This window comes from Chiloscyllium plagiosum, chromosome 9 (assembly GCF_004010195.1).
Source record: "Chiloscyllium plagiosum isolate BGI_BamShark_2017 chromosome 9, ASM401019v2, whole genome shotgun sequence".
NCBI classification, from domain to species: Eukaryota; Metazoa; Chordata; class Chondrichthyes; order Orectolobiformes; family Hemiscylliidae; genus Chiloscyllium; species Chiloscyllium plagiosum.
Window position 1 is genome coordinate 20,971,312 of NC_057718.1, and position 22,292 is coordinate 20,993,603.

Below are 22,292 nucleotides of genomic sequence, written 5' to 3' on the forward strand. Positions count from 1 at the left end.
CCCTCCCCCAAGTCCCTCCTCCTTACCTTTTATCTTAGCCTGCTGGACACACTTTCCTCATTCCTGAAGAAGGGCTCATGTCCGAAACGTCGATTCTCCTGTTCCTTGGATGCTGCCTGACCTGCTGTGCTTTTCCAGCAACACATTTTCAGTTCAGAAAGGATTTACAAGGATGTTGCCAGGGTTGGAGGATTTGAGCTATAGGGAGAAGCTGAACAAGCTGGGGCTGTTTTCCCTGGAGCGTCAGAGGCCGAAGGGTGACCTTATACAGGTTTACAAAATTATGAGGGGCATGGATAGGGTAAATAGACAAAGTCTCGGGTTGGGGAGCCCAGAACTAGAGGGTATAGGTTTGGGGTGAGAGGGGAAAGATATAAAAGAGATCTAAGGGGCAACTTTTTCACACAGAGGTGGTACGTGTATTGAATGAGCTGCCAGAGGCAGTGATTGAGGCTGGTACAATTGCAATATTTAAGAGACATTTGGATGGGTACATGAATGGAAGGGGCTTGGAGGGATATGGGCCGGGAGCAGGCAGGTGGGATTAGATTGGGTTGGGATATCTGGTCGGCATAGACGTGTTGGACCGAAGGGTCTGTTTCCATGCTGTACATCTCTATGACCTATGCACACTTCTTAATGGATACTTTCCGTCTTCCTTCATAAAAGGATGATAATGATGCTATACATTGTGGATGAGGAAGTGTATGAAATTGGATGGGGTGAACATCAGGATAGGAAATATCAAGGGGTAAATTCCCTTGCCTAAATTTCTCCTGTGAAGAGGAGCAAGAATTACAATAACAATTTTTAAAAAAATTTGTCTAGTTACACATAGGTGAAAGGCCAGAGATTGCTGATATTTTACCTTTGTTGAATGGCAGAGCAGGTTTGAAGGGCTGAATGGCCAACTTCAATTCCTAATGTCTATACTTATGTATTCTGCTAAACAGATAGGGTATATAAATGGTTATTTTTCTGATTGGCACAATGGAACATGTAGAATTCAACTGGGATTTGTGTTGGCTCTCAGCTTTTTATAACTTACATCAATGATTTAGATGAGGGAAGCAAAGACATGGCAGCTAAAGTTGCACATGAACAAAGATAAATAGGAATGTATGTGTTAAAGAGGACAGAGGGAGTATGGAGATGGATTAGTTAGGTTGACTGATTGAACAAAAATCTGGCAAATGGAGTACATCAAACTGAAATGTGCTCTTGTGGCTAAGTGAAAGTGTCTCTGCCTCTGAGCTATAAGGTCAGACTTCAAGTGCCACTTGCTCAGGTGGTATTTCATCTGTGATCAGACTTGTTCAGCATTCAGATTTGATCATAACACTGAGATAAGTCTATAAAAGGGAAGCTTATGTCAGATAACAAGAGTTCAATATTGCAAAAATATTGGTGTGCAGAATGTGCAGGGATGAAATTAGGAAGATATTAGGAAAGCAAAAAGAATGTACAGAAAAGCACTGGCAACTAGTATAAAAGAAACTCAAACAGTTGATTAAATATAATTTATAAAGATCTTGAACAAGGTGGATGTGGAAAAGAGGTTTCCTCTTTAGGCAAGTCCAGAACTAGGAAGTACCGTTTTCAAATTAGGGATTCGTTTAGGACAATTGCTTTTTTTTTTCAGAGAGTTAATTGACTTTGGAACTGTCTGCCTCAAAAGGCAGTGGAAGTGGGAGGCAGTAAATTTTTTTTTAAGGTAAACAATTCTTGTTTTGCGAGGTATCAAAGGTCTTTAAGGGTAGATAGAAATGTGGAATTTGAAACGAACAGATCAGCCATGATCTTATTGAATGAGCAGAACAGATTCAAAGGGCTGATTGGCCTATTACTACCCCCAGCTTTCACATTCAGAATGGATGAGGGGGGAATAACAAGACAAAGGAATACAGCAATCAGTGGATACTGAGAAGTGTTAAGAACCACGTTTGAGGGTATGTCCACAGATCCTGAAGGTAACGAGATAGGTAGAAGTTGTGATTAAGTAGATATACAAATTCAATAACCAAGGATCAGAGATTTAAACCAACTGGTGGAAAAAAGTAGAGGCATTGAGCAGAACATTTTTTCACCAAGAAGGTAGTGGAGATCTGAAAATCATTTCCTGAGACACCAAAATTCTCATCACATTTAAAAAGTATTTGTTTACACATTTGAAGTATAGTTTAAAAAGCTACAAGACAAGAACTGGAAAACTGATTAAACAGAGTTAAAAATCACAACACCAGGCTATAGTCCAACAGGTTTAATTGGAAGCACACTAGCTTTTGGAGCGTCGCTCCTTCATCAGGTGGTAGTGACGCTCCAAAAGCTAGTGCTTCCAAGTAAACCTGTTGGACTATAACCTGGTGTTGTGTGATTTTTAACTTTGTACACCCCAGTCCAACACCGGCATCTCCGAATCATGATTAAACAGAATAAGTCCTTTTTAGTCAACACAAACACGATAGGCAGTATAATCCTCTTTGTGCCACAAATTTCTATGATTCTACATTTTGTATTACATTTAGGTGCTATATGTCATTATGATGAAGTGTTGAACATTCTAATGTGCAAAATAAAGATCAAACTAGATTTTAGAATATTGTTGCTTAATTAGAAGAAACTTTTTCAAATTTTCATATCCTGAAATCATCAGGATCAGTAATGGGAGACGATAAAAGTTCTTGTGGCAACATTTTCATGTCCAAGCAAAAAGTATACCCCAAACTACATTAATCTGTGTGACTTTCTGGTACCAATTAGACAATGTCACCCAAGGTACAATTCGATTTGTATTGGAGAAACTATCCTCAAACCTATTTCCCATATTTTTGTATTTCTCAATCCCCAACTCAAGTTATGTTTTTTTTAGCTCCCAAAGAGAAAAAATGCATTTCTGAAAGGAAAATAGTTTGGGTCATTGGAAGGCAAACACAACCTTAGGGTCCTTTCTCAATGAATTTACATTCCCTTTCTGAATCTTTATCTGAAAGGCAAAATTAATCTTGTAGGATTGAAATTATTGATTGAATCAATCCATTCACCAGTGTCTACCTCCCCCTTCAAACTGTATCCAGACTCTAAACCATCTTGGTCCTGAAATTTGTTCTTCTTTTAGCACCTCCACTCCAAGCTCATCAAGTGAATTAATTCCAAACTTTTCTTGATCATTTCTCCTAATCATGTAGCTGTCCTTTCTGACACTTACGCTAATTGGCATCAGTAGTCTCATTTTCTCATGCATTTCCCCCTGAAAATCATCATTCCTTTCCCACAAAATCTGATCTGTTCATCCAATTGCCATCTCTTTGTGCCCTTCTTCCTAATAACACCACACATTTGTCTTCCAACTATCAGCCCTGTTCTATTGTTTGTGATTGGGACTGCAATACATTATCTCTGCTCAAACATTGTAGGATTCAATAAAATGCATTCATTTTTCTCCAGTTCCACATTCCCTCAAGAGCCTTCCTTTTTTTTTTAAAAACAGATGTTGCTCCCAAAGACATCAGCTATGGAGGTGTGGGGTCTGAGCTCCACATTGTACACTGATCATACCCAACTCCAACACCCTTCTTTCACTCAACTATTGCCACACTATCAGATTGTGCACGGCCACCCCCACCTGACAAAATCCTTCCTGTACACAAGACCCACTTCCTTGCCTCAGTCAAATCCTTTTCTAATCAATCTTTTCACGTGAACTCACCTTTCGCAATCTTTGTATCCTGGTTGAACTGGAGCTGACTTTAAACCCCACATCTTTTCCATCAAGGACAGTTTCTTCCATATTCACCACTTTTCTTTGTCTGTTCTGACCTTGACCTCTTCACTGATGTTATCTCTCACTTCTCTGTCACATTCAAACTGGATTTATTAAACCATTCGCTTCAGTGGTCTACTTTTTCCAAAATCTTGTTTGTCTCATTGTCTCACAAGAAATCCTGTCTACCTGCCATCTCAGATCATGACTTACCCCATGGTCCTCCAATGTAATGAATTTATAGTTTGTTTATTCATCCACATCATTACAACCAAGACATAGCTTGTGCCTTATCATAATTCTGACTATTGGTTAATTTGTGCTTTTCCACTCCCTTTCCTTTTGTTCAAAGATTGGTAATTGTGAACCCTTTAGCCATCCCACAATGAACCTTTTCACCACTCAATATGTCATTAAAAATGTGAGCTGTTTGAGTGCTGGAAACACCCACAAATTGCAATAACAAAATAGAATTAGCACAAGATGAAATTCCAATTAATTTTATTAAACTGCAAGTACTAAAATATACAAAAACACTTTTCCATAAGACTCATGCCAAGCCAGTGGCAACACTGATGTAAAGATTCTCAGGAATAGTCTGTAACTATTTCCCTAACAGACACCATAAATTGGTCCTTTGTGCTGTTGTCTAAAGTCTATGGTTCCTTAATTTCCATCACACTTCACAACAATGAGTATGGACCACAGCAACTACACTGACCAGCTAAAGTGCAGTGTAAAGATGCTGGAGAGCCCTTATTAAACCACCTCCAGTATCTCATGACTGTTCAGCACAAAACTGAATATACAAAATCCAAATTTCTTTTTAACTGGACAGAAGCAAACACACAAAAAGGCAACAATTATTGTAGGGCAAGCCGATGCAAAAAATAATCATTGTACAACATGTAATGATTTTAACATAAAAATGTCCCAGAATCTAAATGATCAGAATACATTGATTTCACTTTTGTTTTTAGCCTTCGGGCTGCAAACTGCAATTACATTTTTAGGACAAAATGTTAATAAAAATGGAAACTTGCAGCAGTTTTGTTATTATAGTCTGTACCACTACCCAGACATAGGGTATGGCTAAATGACATTTATTTCTCAAATCGTGCTGTGAGATTGATTTCTTTTATTGGTAATAGAATTTATTGACATCTTTCTTAGTGCAGATGCATTTTCAGTATCGTTGCCAAAGTACATATTTTGTGAACAATCTATCAAATGTTTGCCTATTCTATACGTATTAGTGAGCCAAGCACTGTTCCAATTTTCTATCTACACTGCAGATTTTAAAATTGAGTTGTTATTAATGATCAGAGACCAAAGTCTTTTGAAGATAATACATTATGTATTACATCAATGTTAAATGTCAGGACAATTAATTTAAACAAATTCCCTTTCAAAATGTGTTTTATTTTAATTCTAGATTGTTATAGTTTATAGCAAGTGGATTTTACCACTTAAAATGACACAGTTACATTATTTTGTTCATTTCCTGTACCTCAACATTATTGAACACACTGGTTTGGAACTTAAGAGACAACAGCATTAGCATGTCACTAAGACTGGAAACAGTTGCTTGTTCACATAATGGAGAATATACATCCTACAGACAGTTTATCTTACTAATCAGCATAAAGCTACCTACATGATGTCAATTGCGGAACATTCAGCACGTCTTGGGGAAAACAGCAACAATGAAGGAAGATCCCTATTAAATAGGTTAAAGACAAGGAATGCAAATATTTTTATATCGACCATGATTAGTAACTATATAGTTTTGCATTTTAAAAAAGAAAAAAACTAAATCAACTGAAATTTAAGGGGAAACTTGAATTTCACATTCTTTGCTCCACCAATGTGCTAACTTTGTATCTGTACCTTTTCTAGTGCCCAGTTTGGTTCTGGTTGATAATCAGGTGTGTGCAGCCAAACTTAATGCTAAACCAAAATGGTTCTCCAAGCAGGATCCACAACACCTTACTTGGCTGTACAAAATATATGTTGTGACATCTTTTCAGCTGTGTTCAATTTTTAAATATTTTATAATAATTTGATTACACAAGGTCACAATCCAAGTACTGGCATACTTGCACACCTCTAATCATAGTAGGTTCAGGAGATAAGGTAAACTTTGTTCTTGACAATATCTTAAATCTTTTAAAATAGACTCTAAACTTAAATTGTTTTTCTTTTGCCAAAATTGCACTTAAAATCAAATGGTTAGAACAAAGACAACAGATATCGCACTTTCAATATATAAAAACTAAATATGAAACCAGAGCAAAAGCCACTGCATAACGTTTATTTTTGGAAATGTTTGAGACTATAACCAAGTTACTTCACTCCTTATATTATCTTCCAGTACTGGAGTGTATGATCTATTTAGTCAAATAACACACTATTGTAACAAACACAGGACAAAGGATAGCATACTCAAATATACAATAAGAGTAGAACAATCTAAAACTAAAGCATAAAATAAGAACTACTCACACATTCCCCCCCCCCAACAAAAATATTACTTAAACTCAACTATACATTTGTTCAACTTTGCAGACAGCAAGCTCACAAAATGCAAACAAAAAGAAACAAAAAAGGATTCTCAGGTAAAGTGTTGGTCTCATTACAGCTAGCGCTTCAAAATATCTTAAACTCGCCTTTCTTTCAGGTATTCCAATACCAACAAATGCTATAGTAAGCCATATTCAAATTCAGTGGTCCCGATACATTTGTACCAACTCTAAGCATACAAAATGTTGAAAATGTTTTGTTGCATTGCATAAGGGCAAAACCATTTCTTATTTATCTAATCTCTCAACAACATCATAAATGTGCTGGAAATGTTTAATGTCAGAACACTCCACAGAAGACCCTTAATCTGAATTCTACATGTTGTTTCCCTCAAATACAAACATTGAACCTAACATTCTAACAGACATTGAATGACAGAATAGAATATTATCTTTCAATTAAATTCTTTTTAAAGTTGCAGCATGATAGAAAATTGATTTATTTTTGTTTTAGCTGCAACACATTAGGTGCAATGCTGGTTGAACATATTTTTGAGTTAAAAAATACTGATATTATAGTATCATAATATAGACGGGTTTTCAAAATGAATTTAAAAGGTCCATACAGATCAGTTAAATCATATACTTTTATTTTGTGACAATGTGTCTTTTTATAAAGGGCCAGCTTTTTTGAGATGTGGAAAAATGGTTTGCCAGCAATTTGCATTTCTATTCCATTTATCACATAAAACAACATTTTACAGATGTGGAAGGGAGGTATTATCAACAAGAAATATAGAAACTTAGAGATAGGGAAGTGATTTAAGGCACAGTTGAAGAGGTTTTTAGTAGCTGCATAAAATCATGAAGAATTGCAATAGGTGAGATGAATTTAGCAAAGAATGACAGGTTTATATGTAAATGTAATATCCATCTCTGATGTTCCAGTAAATCTTGTTCTTACGATTTAGAGTCAAAGAAGCTGAGGCTGCAGATTGAGATTGAAGGCTGGAGAAGATTTCTCAAATAGAATGGGATAAGTCAATGAAAGTGTTTTGAAAATAACAATATTAAGATTGAAAGCAATTCACTGCGTTCTCGGAATTACATGTATACAATAAGCTGGACCTTTTGGTGGAAATGTGAATTGCAACAGTATTGCAGAGAAACTGGAATTTCCCCTGATGCTGCACTATTTGAGGTTCATACAAATATCAACATGTATGAAGCAAGTACTTGCATGCTTCTACTTGGGCAACATGGACTCTTGTCTCTCCCAAACAAAAGAAAACTCAGCTTCAAGGCACCCTTCACAATGGACACTATGAAGCAATGAATACACACAGTTGAAAATGTTGACTGGAAAAATTCTACTTTTCAAATCCATTCATTATTAGTCTTCAGTTGTGGAACAAAAGAGGCTGCAGTTCAACCTTATATGAATTGGAGGCTGCTGATACAGCCAGCTACCTCTGCAAGCCTGATTGATACTACCTGTGATCTCATGAACCTCACAGCTGCAGCACTGACATTAAGCAGCAAAACTTTTCGTTGTCAACAGGCATCTGTTATCAGGGAAAAAATGAACTTTAACTGATTGCCAATCATTCTTTAGGCCTGCCTATATTGAAAAGCAACAGTCGATTGCTATTTGTAATAGGAATGCTTGTCAATGCAACATACTGTTCAATCTTTCATTTCTCACCTATAATTTCTAATACTTAAAATATTGCTGTTGTATGCAGTGATATTTATTTTTATCAAAGGTACACATCTGGTTAAAAAACAAACTGTTGAAATTTCATTACACGATTTACAAAAAATGCTGTCCAACTTCAGGAGGGAAATATAAAGTATTTTTGAATAAAAACACGTACGAGTGGAATATTTAATGTCAATTAGACACGTATGTACATCACAGTGCACACAGTAAGGACACAAGCACAAGCTATTGAGGGGGAGATAGCTATCATGTTTTCTTTCAAATTGCATAGCCTGTCTTCAAATTATGCATTTCATCCTGTGAAATTTCTCAAGAGTTTGGGTATAACTGATAGTTTAACATAAAAGGCTGTGCCACGGACTTCATCTATACAGGATTTTAAAAGTACACATTTCTTGAAAAACTCCTCTTAATAAAACTGCAATAAGAAGCAGGACTTTCCCTACCCACATCCACCACACCAGCCCTGCCATATCCCACCAGTTCAGAGACAAATTATTTTTATATCAAGTTTGAAGTCAAAGGCCTCAACTATTCAAGAATTGCACTGTCTCAAGAATAAGGGAGCAAATACGTAGAAGCTGCACTCATCATAATATGAATACGCATCCAGTTGCTTTCAAGGCTTTTGCCTGCAATGGGAATGTGTACCTTCTTGGTATCATAAACAACAAGGCCATTCAACCATTATTTCTTTTCTTGTATGCCCATTAATACTGCTCTCTGGTTGGAATGATGTGGCAAAGATCTTCATTTGATTGTTCAGATGCAAGCACAGAGTTCGACTTAGTCATTCCTGCAACCAATAATCTGATTGGTAGCAGCTGACAGAAATGACTCATTCTTAATTTGTGGAACATGGACCTGCAACATCTTAAAACAGTTAATAAAATGAAAATGATGGGCTTCACACAGATGGGATTTGTCCTTCTGCTATCATGAAGAGATGACAAGACAAAATCTACATTGTTAACAACAGTACCAGTCACCACTGGGAGTTACATAAATGAGTAGACTTCCTGGCACCTTCAAAGCAAAATCTCTCCACAGTGCCTTCAGGTGGCAAGATGCCAATAAAGTATGTGTTTCCAACTAAAACTCCAGAAACTGTGCGCCCTCCAGCTGCATCATTGCTCCACTGTAGAATTTATAGCTTAATCTAGTGTAATGGGTCCCAGATCTAAGTGGATTTTAGCACTCCAGTATTCCTCCTTTAGCACCATTTCTTCATTCTAAACCAATCAATATCACTTCATTGTAACACTGACTGTCATATTTTGAACCATAATACAAATGGATCAGCAACTGAGTGACTACTGGAGATATTGCTCTGCCCATACTATAGCTTTATATTATCTTATAAAACTTACACACAAGGAAGTTTTGGTAACTCAATGACATCAACTTTACAAAGTAATCAATGAAGGTGATAATGTCATTTCGTAAGAGACCCTTCATGTGTAAATACTGTCTCAATCGTGTGTACAAAATGAACAAACTGATGATTTACTCAAAGTGCCAATCAACTTTAGTAAGAGGAAATCCTTATTTAAACTGAATTTGGTCCAAGCAATAGCCCTTGTCCTGCAATGGACAATTTTTCGCTGTAACGTTCTATCTTGTAAAAAATAAAACACTTATGAGAAAAAGATTATCTGATCTAGCTTTGCATTTAGTAAACAAGTACATTTATGGCTTGGTACAAAGTGACTAGTTACCAGAGGAGGTACTTGGGTGGATAGTATTAAACCAGCTAAATACTAGAAAAGGAATGTTTGGTTTAAAATCTAAAGCTCACAGCATTCAATTGTCCACATACACCAGTCACCAAGTCTGCACCTGTGTAACTGAAATATGCTACAGACTTACACAGTCTTCATTTACATCATCCCTCTTTATTGTCACACGGACTGATGTAAAGAGCTGGGCAGTTTCTAATCCACTTTGGCTCTGCTGTACGACAAGCAGCAACAAGTCTTGGCTTCCTTTACCCCAGTGGCAGTACATTTCCACAACATAGCTGTGATGTTAATCAGTCATGGCAGTTTGTTCAGTTTGATACATTAAGGATCTTCTTCCATATCATCTAAATTCGGTGCCATGATGAAGTGCTTGGGGTACTGGAGATTATGTTCCAGGGAATATTCCTCCCATCGTGCATCATCACTTTCATGTGTGATGTAACGCTCTCCTTTCCTGGTCTCAAACTCTCGGAGATCCAGCCATGTCTGATAATCCTGTATAGCGCATAGACAAGAGAAGATTTCAATCTGGATTCACAGCAAAGACAGAAATACAAAAGCGGAAAAAAAGGTGAATTCACAGGCTTAGGCACAACAATGTATTCTGGATGAAACAGATTATTAATGAAACATAACATGAATAAATTATTCTCTTTATTCAAGTGTGAGTAATAACAACCATGTAAAATTCAATGATTTGAGATGGAATAGTTTCCATATCCCTATAAACTTATAACAAGTGTCAGATACACCACCTGCCATAAATACTTAGAACATAGAACATTACAGTGCAGTACAGGTCCTTCGTGCCGACCTGTGGAACCAATCTGAAGCCCATCTAACCTACACTATTCCATTCTCGTCGATATGCCTATCCAATGACCATTTAAATGCCCTTTTAAAGTTGGCGAGTCTACTACTGTGCAGGCAGTGCGTTCCATACCTCTACTACTCTCTGAGTAAAGAAACTACCTCTGACATCTGTTCGATATCTATCACTCCTCAATTTAAAGCTATGTCCCCTCATGCTAGCCATTGCCATCTGAGGAAAAAGTCTCTCACCATCCAACCTATCTAATCCTCAGATTATTTTATACGTCACAATTTAAATTACTTCTCATCCTTCTTCTTCCAAACGAAAACAGCCTCAAGTTTCACCCACAACTGAAGTAAGGCTCATAGGTTTATAATTTCCAAAGCTATAGCTACTCTCCTTGAACAAGGGAACAACATTTGCTACTCTCCAGTCATCTGGCACTATTCCTGTAGACAATGACGACAAAGATCAAAGCCAAAGGCTTGGCAATCTCCTCCCTGATTTTCCAGAGAATCCTCAGATAAATCCCATCCAACCCAGGATATTTATCTATTTTTACACTTTCTAGAATTGCTAACACCTCCTCCTTATGCACCTTAATCCCATCTAGTCTAGTAGCCTGTATCTCAATATTCTTCTTGACCTCATTGTCTTTATCTAGTGTGATTACTGACAAAAAGTATTCATTTAGCACTTCCCCTATCTCTGACTCCATGCACACTTTCCACTACTATGCTTGATTAGCTCTAATCTTACTCTAGTCATTCTTTTATTCCTGATATAGCTATCGAAAGCCTTATGGTTTTCCTTGATCCTATCCGCCAATTACTTCTCATGTCCCCTCCTGCCTCTTTAGGTCTTTCTTGGCTAACTCGCAAGTTAACTGAGCCATCACATCTCATCCTAACATTAGCCTTCTTCTTCCTCTTGACAAGAGATTCAATTCCCTTAGTAAACCACAGCTCCTGCGCTCGACAACTTCCTCCCTGCTTGACTGGTACATACTGGTACCGACCTGCAATAGCTGCTCCTTGAATAAGCTCCGCATTTCAATTATGCCCATCCCCTGCAGTTTCCTTCCCTATCCTATGCATCCTAAGTATTGCCCAATTGCATTGTAATTGCCTTTCCCCAAGCTATAACTCTTGCCCTGTAGTGTATACCTATCCCTTTCCATCACAAAAGTAAATATAATCGAATTAGATTAGATTAGATTACATTACATTACAGTGTGGAAACAGGCCCTTCGGCCCAACAAGTCCACACCGACCCGCCGAAGCGTAACCCACCCATACCCCTACATTTACCCCTTACCTAACACTACGGGCAATTTAGCATGGCCAATTCACCTGACCTGCACATCTTTGGACTGTGGGAGGAAACCGGAGCACCCGGAGGAAACCCACACAGACACGGGGAGAACGTGCAAACTCCACACAGTCAGTTGCCTGAGGCAGGAATTGAACCCGGGTCTCTGGCGCTGTGAGGCCAGTGCTAACCACTGTGCCACCATGCCACCCAGTGCTCACCTACCACCAAATGTAACACTTGGCTGGGTCCATTACACATTGGACAAAAACTGACCCATCTAAAGAACTTGAACTGGAGTATTCCCAGTTAACTTTCCAAATATTGACTGGGAATACTATAGCATCAATCAAGATTTAAAGACTGCACTACATTAGGATTGGAATTAATGGCATTGTGTGAAAGCTGATCTGTTTAGTATCATTTCGAAATTGTTAATTAGTTTAGAAAAGAATAACAGACATCTGCATTTCAACCTTGGCATCAAGAACAAATTAGACATTGTTGCAGTAAAATTTCAAACTCTGGATGAATCGAAAAGGTTTGTTGACCCTTTAACATAGCAGAAATACTTCTCTTTATACTATTTATATCACCAGAAAAGACCAGCAACCAGCTTGAGTTCAAAACTGGAATATAAATTACACACTTAGTGCCTTACATAAAGGGCTACTGTAAATCATGCAACATCTAACTTACCTGTAACCAAGGATGACTCAGAGATTTGTCCACACTGTAACGTTTCCTCATCTTTACTTGTAACAGATTGTTAATTAGATCAATGGCTACGAAAAGGGGCAAAATACATCGAGTTAGTGATCTGTGATAACCTGAACAAATATGCAAAAGACAAAAACAACAGCACATCTTAATTTACATATGGATTAGATAAATCAGATTAGCAAAAGTAGCATAGATGATGAATTCATGGACTTTTTTCAGAGTATCTTAGAGCAGCATGTCCTGTTTGTCAGACAACAGGCTATTCTCAGCCTGAAATCCAATTGAGTCCTAGACCCTCTGCAACCATCCTCTTTCTACAACACTGCAACACTGTCCTTAAACAATATCGCCATCCCTCTCACTTTCCAATCTCTTCTGAGAAGTTTGCACCCAATCCTGCCCTTCCTTCAGCAAAGTTCAGTTACTGCCACATAGCAATCTTATTTACTGTCCACGAGGCATTCACATACATACACAGTAAACCAAATTTAGATTTGATTACATTCTCCCTTATTCCAACTTTACCTGTTGATTTGCTAGTCTCTGCATGAGTGCTATTTGTCTCTCCATGTAATTTTTGCAACCTAGTCTTCTCCTCTAATATTCCCACACCTGTGTTGAGTTGATTTAAAGCCCTCCCAACAGTACAAACAAAGAAAATCCTACAAAGAACAATATGAATTCTGTTCAGGCATAACCCATCCACTTGTACAAGTATAATCTGCCCAGAGCCAGTCCTTGTGCCCCAGGAATCTAAAGTTCTCTCTCATGAATCATCTTTACAGCCATGCATTCATCTATCTTACCCTCCTATTTCTGTGCTCACTTTCACATGGTACAGGAAGTATTCAGAGATTATTGCATTTGAGATCTTGATTGCTAATTTTTTTTTTAAACCTAGCTCCTTAAATTCTGACCATTGTACCATATTCCTTTACCTACCAAGTCACTGTACAAACATAAGAATGCAATTGCTGTTGCATAGCTAAATCTGGTAGTCAATTTTCACAAAAATCTAAAGTCAGAAGGATGGGGTTCTTGCTGGAAACTGTGAAGCGGCAATAAGTCAGAGAGATAGTGGGAGATGAAGCCATAAAGGGGTTAGATACTGTTGACCAGAAGACAATGATGGCAGTGAGTATGGCAAACATGGGAGATGGTACTGGATTGGATTTGGAGAGATGGGTATTAGATGAGCTGAAGTTTTCAGATAATAGAGGATGGGAGCTGGGCTGGCTGATGGATCTTTGAAATAACCATCTTGGAAAGGGAAAGGTGGAGAGTGATGGAGCAGCATAATGTCACAAAGAAGAAATTGGCAGAATTGTGCTGGAGAGAACTCAGGGCAGGAAGTTCAATTGAAGGTCAACAAGAATGTTATGTTTGAGAATAATCAGATTCAACTCGAGACAACTGTTGCGAAAGAGATGGAGAGAATGGAATATGTGACAGAAATGAATGCTGATGTCTTCAGACTTCCAAGTACCTAACTGGAGGAGGATGCGGAGACGCATTCAAGACTAGATGTCAGATAAGCAGCCTGCTAGCAAAGAAGTAATGGAGGGGATAAACAAAGTGATAGACAGCCACAAGTGGGTGACAGTGTAGATATGGAACCTTCTCCATAGTGATGTTGATATCACCAGTGGGTAACATGAAGATGAGGCTGTGTTGGTAAGAAAATTAGGAAATTCAAACAAAAATGGCATAATAAATGTCTTATCATGGCTGGTAACATCTTATGGATTGAAATCCCCTTCAAGAACCTTTTATGTAATTCAACTTCATATCTGAAGCAGGAAAGTGCTCGTGGCATCTTCAGCAATGAATTGCTATTCTATCTTCAGGCATGTGCTTAATATGTTAATTCGGAAGCTTAAAGTTGTTTGATTATCTCCTACCTTCGCTAGACGTTTCTTTCCATGGATTTGGTGGATACATAAATGCTGCATTTTGAATCTGGTCATTAATATCTTCATCTTCATTGAAAGGGAAAGTGCCACTGAGGCTCACATAGATTATAACCCCTACGGACCACATATCAAGGGATCGATTGTAGCCTTTGCTCCGGAGGACTTCTGGTGCTAGGTAGGCTGGGGTTCCCACCACAGACCGTCGGAACGATTTTTCACCAATAATACGAGCAAATCCAAAGTCACAGAGTTTTACCTAAAAGAATGTCAAAGCTGATTAGAACAAAACTAAAAATTCAGGCTCCATTCAAGAATGGTAACAACTCTCTGCCCCAACATACACTGAAGTGATTAGTTGAGCTGAAGTTTTTGGAAGGTGGAGAATGAGCTGGCTTAAGGACCTTCGAAATAACTATCTGTAGAAGGGAAAGGTGAAGAATGATGAAGCTGCAGAGTGTCACAAAGAAGAAATTGCTGTTCTTGAGCTATGGAGAGATGACAGGGCAGGAAGTTGAATTTCAGATCAATGAGAATGCTATGTTTGAGAACAATCAGGTTCAACTCGAGACAACTGCTGGGAAAGAGAATGGAATTTGTGACAGAAATGAATGATATCCTTAGACTTCACAATACTTAATTGAAGGAGGATGCGGAGACTCATTTAAGACTAGATGTCAGATGAGCAGCCTGCTAGCAAAGCAGCAATGGAGGGGATAAACAAAGTGATACACAACTACAAGTGGGTGTCAGTTTAGATATGGAAGCTCTGAAGTGAGAGGCTGTTTGCAGCAGTTAACTTTGTAATCACAAGTGTTACTGTTAAAATTGTGCTTTAATTTTATCATCTGAACACCGATTAGTATTTACTTTGTCGCAACCCTTCATAATCTTGACAACCTCTACTCGATCATACCTGAACCTTTTAGTTCTGGTACAAACTGTTAAACATTAAAATCTACCTTCATAATGATAACCCCATCCTGGGTAATATCCTAGTTAATCTACGCTGCACATTTACCATTTTTATTTTCCCTATAATGAGGTTCTCAACTTTGGGAGCAGTTAAAATACCTTGTGCAAAGATTATGTATAAATTCAACATTTACAATTTTTTCTGTATTTTATATTTCTACAATAGTCAGTAGCATAGAAGGAGCATAAAATTAAAAGACATTGACAGAATAATTGAGTTGGCAGAACCATGCCAGAGGGGTTTGAATGGACTTAAGTGTGCAGTTATCAATTTCAGCCAAAAATAAAAGGACACATCAAAATATTATTTAAATGGTGAAAAGCGAAAGTGAAGGATGAAATGGTGAAAGGGAAATTTAGGGATTCATATAACTAGATGATTAAAATTAAATATTCAAGCACAGAAGTAAAATTTAAAAATGTTGCTGTGGGTAAGCCATCATAACTAGAGCTAGAATATAATAGGAAGGAAGTTCTGCTCCAGATATACAATATCTGGAATACTGCACATACTTCTGAAACTGCACCTTTGGATATACCAGCCTTGGAATACATGTAATATAATTACCAGAATATTACCAGAGTTCTGATGGTTTGATTATGCGGTTTGTCCTAGAATTGCCGGAGCTTCAGAGGACCACTGGGCTGCTCTCTCACTAGACAGAGGAACAACTGATGGTGAGTTTAATCTGATACCGATCCTCAGACAAGGGGCGAGGTTGCGAAGGTGTGACCTTTATGGTAATCTCAGCTACTGTGGAAATTGAATCCATGCAGTTGGTTTCATTCTACACCAGAAACCAGTTGTCTAGCCAACTGAGCTACCTGAATCCCTCCTTCAGACTGAGGAGAGATTATATAAATTAGGCATATATGCCCTGAAAAATAGAAAGTAAAGGAGTGATTTGATTGAAGTTTGTAGGATTTTCCTCTTCACATAAGGAACTGTAGCAGTGTGGAATTCTCTCTCACAATAACAATTTTAAATTTGAGATTAAGAATTTTAATGGACATGGGTTTAAAGCAATATGGATGCAAGGTAGGGAGATGGATCAGGTAAAATCTCACCGACTGGTGGAATGAGTTTGAGGATTTCAATTACCTAATCCTGTGCCTAGGATTAAAACTATGGATGCTAGCAACATTGATTTCTTGGCCATTTGACTGTGTTTCATTTACATTAACAATCCCACAGTCAGACTCCACTGAAACTAGACAGGGTGCTTTAGACTATTTAACAGGGGCTGCTAATACAATGAAGTTCAAACGATTCTCTGCAGTGTACTTCTTAAAAGGAGTTGCTAGTTACCATGAGGAACAATCTGTCTTTTATACTTTATCCTTAAGTTGGGAATGTGGAGCCCAACACCAATAAAGCCTGATCAGAGATTGGCTAATCTAATGCAGATCAGGGGATGTACTTGGGCTATTTCTGAAATATATGATAAATCAGTGTCTTACAGGCAATAACACAATTATAGCATTATTACAAAACTTCTTAGAGAAAGGCATACTTAGGAGATCTGAGCTATTAAAGAATTATCATGTGACTTCAGGAAACTTTTAGTAGACAGTTACAACTCATGAATTGAACCTGTAGCTATTTCCCCAAATGCATCTCAATACTTGTAAAAAATATTTGAAGTTAAATAATTTGATAAAAATAAGAATCTTCACCAGAAAGCTCTCTTGCACAATGTAAAATACAAGGCAAGCACTTTGTACAGCTGAGTAGTAATAGTATAAATAATTGAAAGAAACATTACCCAAAACTTCTATAGAAGGCACAAAATAGCCAATTTGTAAATCAATGCAAGACATAGTGCTTAATCATTCATTCTGCCATTCAAAATAGATAAGTTCAGGAAATGTTATACAGAAATGTCTGCTGTCGCAGTCATTAGATCTTAAAATGTTATGTTGCTTTGAAGGCAAAGTCAGTGAGTGGATTAAATTTGATGTGCTAAGTTAAAATCAGCTAATGTTTTATACTTGAATGAGGACCATTTCAAAGGACCTATGCCTCTAATCTTGTGGTTATAGTCATAGAGATGTACAGCACAGAAACAGACTGTTCAGTCCAACTTGTTCATGCTGACCAGATATCCTAAACTAATCTAGTCCCACCTGCCAGCACTTGGCCCATATTCTTACAAATCCTTCCTATTCATATACCCATCCAGATGTCTTTTAACTGTAGTTATACCAAACTGCACCACTTCCTCTGGCAGCTCATTCCATACACACACCACAATCTTCTCCCTCTCAACCTAAACCTATGACCTCTAGTTCGAGACTCCCCCACTATTTACGCTATCCATGCCCCTCATGATTTTATAAACCTCTGGGAGGTCCCCTTTAACTTCCAACACTCCAGGAAAAACAGCCCCAGCCTATTCAGTTTCTCCCTATAGCTTAAATCCTCCAACTCTGGCAACACCCTTATAAATCTTTTCTGAAACCTTTCAAGTTTCACAACATCCTTCCAATAAGAGGGAGATCAGAATTGCACAAGATATTCCCAAAATTGGCCTAACCAACGTTCTGTACAGCCGCAACACAACTTTCAACACCTGTGCTCAATATTCTGACCAATAAAGGAAAGCATACCAAACGCCTTCTACACTATCCTACCTACCTACAACTCCACTTTCAGGGAACTATGAACCTGCACTCCAAGATCTCTTTGCTCAGCAACACTCCCCAGGACCTTACCATTAAATGTATAAGTCTTGCCTTGATTTGCCTTTCCAAAGTGCAGCACCTCACATTTATCGAAATTAAACTCCATCTGCCACTCCTTGGTCATTGGCCCATCTGATCAAGATTCCGTTGTACTTTGAGCTAACCTTTTTCACTGTCCACCACACCTCCAATTTTTGTGTCATCAGCAAACTTGCTAACTATACCTTCTATATTCACATCCAAATCATTTATATAAATGACAAAAAGCAGTGGTCCAGCACCAATCCTTGTGGTACACCATTGGTCATACACCTCCAGTCTGAAAAGCAACCCTCCACCACCATTCTCTGTATTCCAGCTTCGAGCTAGTTCTGTACCCAAACAGTTCTCCTTGTAGTCCATATGAGCTAACCTTGCTAACCAATCTACCATGAGGAATCTTGTCGAATGCCTTACTGAAGTCCACCTTGATCACATCTACTGCTCTGTCCTCATCGATCTTCTTTGAATTTTCTGAACAAGTAATTATCAAGTTAGTGAAACATGATTTCCCAAACACAAAGTCATGGTGACTACCTCTCATCAGTCCTTGCCTTTCCAAATACATGCAAACCCTGTCCCTCAGGATTCCCTCCAAAAGCTTGCCCACCACCAATGTCAGGCTCACCTGACTATAGTTCCCCAGCTTTTCCTGAACACTTTTCTTTTATAGTGGTACCATATTAACCAACCTCCAGCCTTCCGGAATCTCACCTGTGACTATTGATGAAAATATACCCACCTGAGGGAAAGGATCTGCCGAGGCAAGTAGTACATTCTCAGGCTTCAGGTCACAGTGTACGATGTTCTTAAAGTGTAAGTGTCGTAATGCCACCAGAATCTTTAAAAAAAACCGATAAATTCAGTAATAGATATTCAAACAAATAAACCTCTAATTTTTAAAATTCACTTCTGGGATGTGAGCATCACTGGCTGGCCAGCATTTACTGCCTGTCCCTTGTTGCCCTTGAGAAGGTGATGGTAAGCTGCCTTCTTGAACTGGTGTAGTCCATGTGCTATTCACTGCCCTTAGGAGGCAAGTCCAGGATTTTGACCCAGTGACCATGAAGGAATGGCGATATATTTTCAAGTAGTGAGGAGTTTGGAGGGGAACTTTAAGTTCCTGGTGTTACCAGTATTTGCTGACCTCGTCCTTACTGTTCCCAGGTTTGGAAGGTGCTATTTAAAGATGTTTGAAGAATTGCTGCTGTGAAACTTGTAGTTAGTACATACTGCTGCTACTTAGCTTCAGTGGTGAGAGGCAAAAGTGTTTTCACCCCACAGTTTACACTACAATAATTTAGGCACAGACAGATTAAGATGAGCGAGACTGGTACAAAACATAATCCCATTAGCAGTTATGGGCACACCAAATAAAGTGAAACTTATTTCTGACTATCCATTTCTGTCTAACATAGTTACATACTCTATACCTCTCCTAGGTTTTATTGGCAACCATTGAAAAATATTCAGTCATATTGCTAAGTTACAAACAATTAAAAACATGGCACAGTGGGCATCTAAAACGAACCATGTGTTAATTATTCCAGATACACACCTCAATATCTGTAAGGCAGTTAGTCACAACTTGCATGGAACGTTGAGCTGGTGTACAGCAGAAGCAGACTGTCCCCTCTGTAATCCCTGATGGATAGTGAGATTGGCATTTAGGTAGGTGGTTGTCTATGTATGCACATGGGGCAATCTAATGTATGTTCCCTTCCCTTTAAACATGAAAACATAACTCATCTCCCTCCCTTTTTTCGAGCGGCACGGTGGCACAGTGGTTAGTACTGCTGCCTCACAGCGCCAAAGACCCGAGTTCAATTCCCACCTCACGCTCTGTGTGGAGTTTGCACATTCTCCCCGTGTCTGCGTGGGTTTCCTCCAGGTGCTCCAATTTTCTCCCACAGTCCAAAGATGTGCAGGTTAGGTGAATTGGCCATGCTAAATTGCCCGTAGTGTTAGATTAAGGGGTAAATGTAGGGGAATGAGTCTGGGTGTTGCTCTTCAGAGGGTCGGTGTGAACTTGTTGGGCCTGTTTCCATACCAAGTAATCTGATCTAATCATGCCTAGGCTTCATGTATTTTCTGGGCAGCACGGTGGCAGTGGCTAGCACTGCTGCCTCACAGCACCAGAGTGCCGAGTTCAATTCCTGCCTCAGGCGACAGACTGTGTGGAGTTTGCACATTCTCCCAGTGTCTGCGTGGGTTTCCTCCGGGTGCTCCGGTTTCCTCCCACAGTCCGAAAATGTGCAGGTTAGGTGAATTGGGTAAATGTACGGGAATGGGTCTGGGTGGGTTGCACTTCGACGGGTCGGTGTGGACTTGTTGGGCCGAAGGGCCTGTTTCCACATTAAGTGATCTAAATATTCTTAGAAGAGATATGGGCACTTCTGGCTGTGCCAGCATTTGTTATCAGTGCCTAAGCAGTCCATCTTGTGCAGATACTGGAAATGTGTTGCTGGAAAAGCGCAGCAGGTCAGGCAGCATCCAGGGAACAAGAGAATCGACGTTTCGGACATAAGCCCTTCTTCAGATACACTGACAGTCCTATTGTGAGGGTAGTTCCATGATTTCGAATGAAGGAATGGTCAAACACTTCCAAATCAGGATGATATGTAACTTGGAGGAGAATCTATTGCTCTTGTCCTTCTAAGTTGTAGAGGTCCTGGGTTTAGAAGCTGTTGTTGGGGAAGGCTTAATGAGTCACTGCAGTGTATCTTATCAACGGGACACATTGCTGCCAGTAGAAGTCAGTGGTGAATGAAGTGAATGTTAAAAGGTAAAAGGTATAGGGTACCAAACAAGCTGGCTACTTTGTCCTGGATGGTGGCAAGCTTCGAGTGTTGTGAAAACTGTACACAATCAGGCAAATCCATTACACTCCTGACTTTTGTCTTGTAGATGATGGTCTTGCTTTGGGGAGTCTGGAGGTTAATTACATTCCAAAGTATTCCCAGTTTCAAAGCTGTCTTATATGCACAGCAAAGGATTGGCCCAGTTCAGTTTCTGATCAATGGTAACCTCTAGGATGTTGACAGTAGCGAATTCAGTGATGGTACAGCCATTGAATATCAGAAGGAGATGGTTAAATTCTTGTGTAGCACAAATATTACTTGTATTTATCATCATGTGCCTGAATATTGTCTACATAAGCATATAGATACTGACCTGTTTCAGTATCTGAGGCGTTACAAAGAATACTAAATACTGCACAACCAAAGATCCCAAATGCTGAAGTCATTAATGAAGCAGCTAACCAATGCTTCTCCAACAGCACCTCACAAACATTTAACCTCTCCCACTTAGAAAGATAACAGCCAGTAAATATACAGGAACACCTTCACATAGATGTTTCCCTACAAGCTTCACACCATCCTGACTTGGAACTTTTTTTTATTCTTTCACAGTCGCTGGGTCAAAATCCTGGGCTTCTATACCCTAAGGACTGCTGCAATTCAAGAAGGTGGCTCATCATCACCTTTTCAATGGCAATTAGGGCTCAAGCAATGAATATTTGCCCAGCCAGTGATGCTCACAGCTCAGGACCTAATAATAAAAAAAAACAGGCTGTGCCTTGAGCACTACCCCCAAGGAACACCTGCAGCAGTTCCCTGGGACTAAGATGGTTTGTTTGATGGAAGCCAATCTTCTTTTATGCTAACTATGACTCCAACTAGTAGAGAGTTTCACCCCAAGTCCCAATGTCTTCAGCTTTGATGCCACATTTTGACCAATCCTGAAATGTAGTCAGAAGCTGAGACAGGATCCAAATTGTGCATTACTGTAGTAACTATTGCTTGATAGCACTGATGGAGAAATAATTGGATTTGTCTTTTTTGTGGACAGGACATACTTGGGCAATTTTACATATTGTCATTTAGGTTTCGCTGTTGTAGATCCACTTGAACAGCTTGGCTAGAGATGCTGAAAGGGCAAGAGTACTATTGCTAGAATACTGTCCAAGCAGATAACCTACTTGCGGGATGTTTCAGAGAACACCTCTGGGACACCCGGACCAACCAACCCAACCACCCCGTGGCTCAACACTTCAACTCCCCCTCCCACTCTGCCAAGGACATGCA

General features: G+C 39.0%; 1 protein-coding gene across 6 annotated transcripts in view; it reads right to left on the reverse strand.

The window, feature by feature from the left end:
• Nucleotides 1-4,244: 4,244 nt before the first annotated feature.
• The window catches only part of prkd3 (protein kinase D3), a 423,856-nt gene continuing 405,808 nt past the window's right edge, over nucleotides 4,245-22,292 (reverse strand). For all 6 annotated transcript variants that reach the window (XM_043695537.1, XM_043695540.1, XM_043695539.1 and 3 more), the window contains 4 exons: nucleotides 18,947-19,045; nucleotides 14,497-14,764; nucleotides 12,572-12,657; nucleotides 4,245-10,242 (listed from right to left, as the gene is read on the reverse strand). In XM_043695537.1, the coding sequence (XP_043551472.1) occupies nucleotides 10,069-10,242; nucleotides 12,572-12,657; nucleotides 14,497-14,764; nucleotides 18,947-19,045 (627 nt within the window). In that variant the 3' untranslated portion in view covers nucleotides 4,245-10,068. The remainder of the gene's footprint in view (nucleotides 10,243-12,571; nucleotides 12,658-14,496; nucleotides 14,765-18,946; nucleotides 19,046-22,292) is intronic.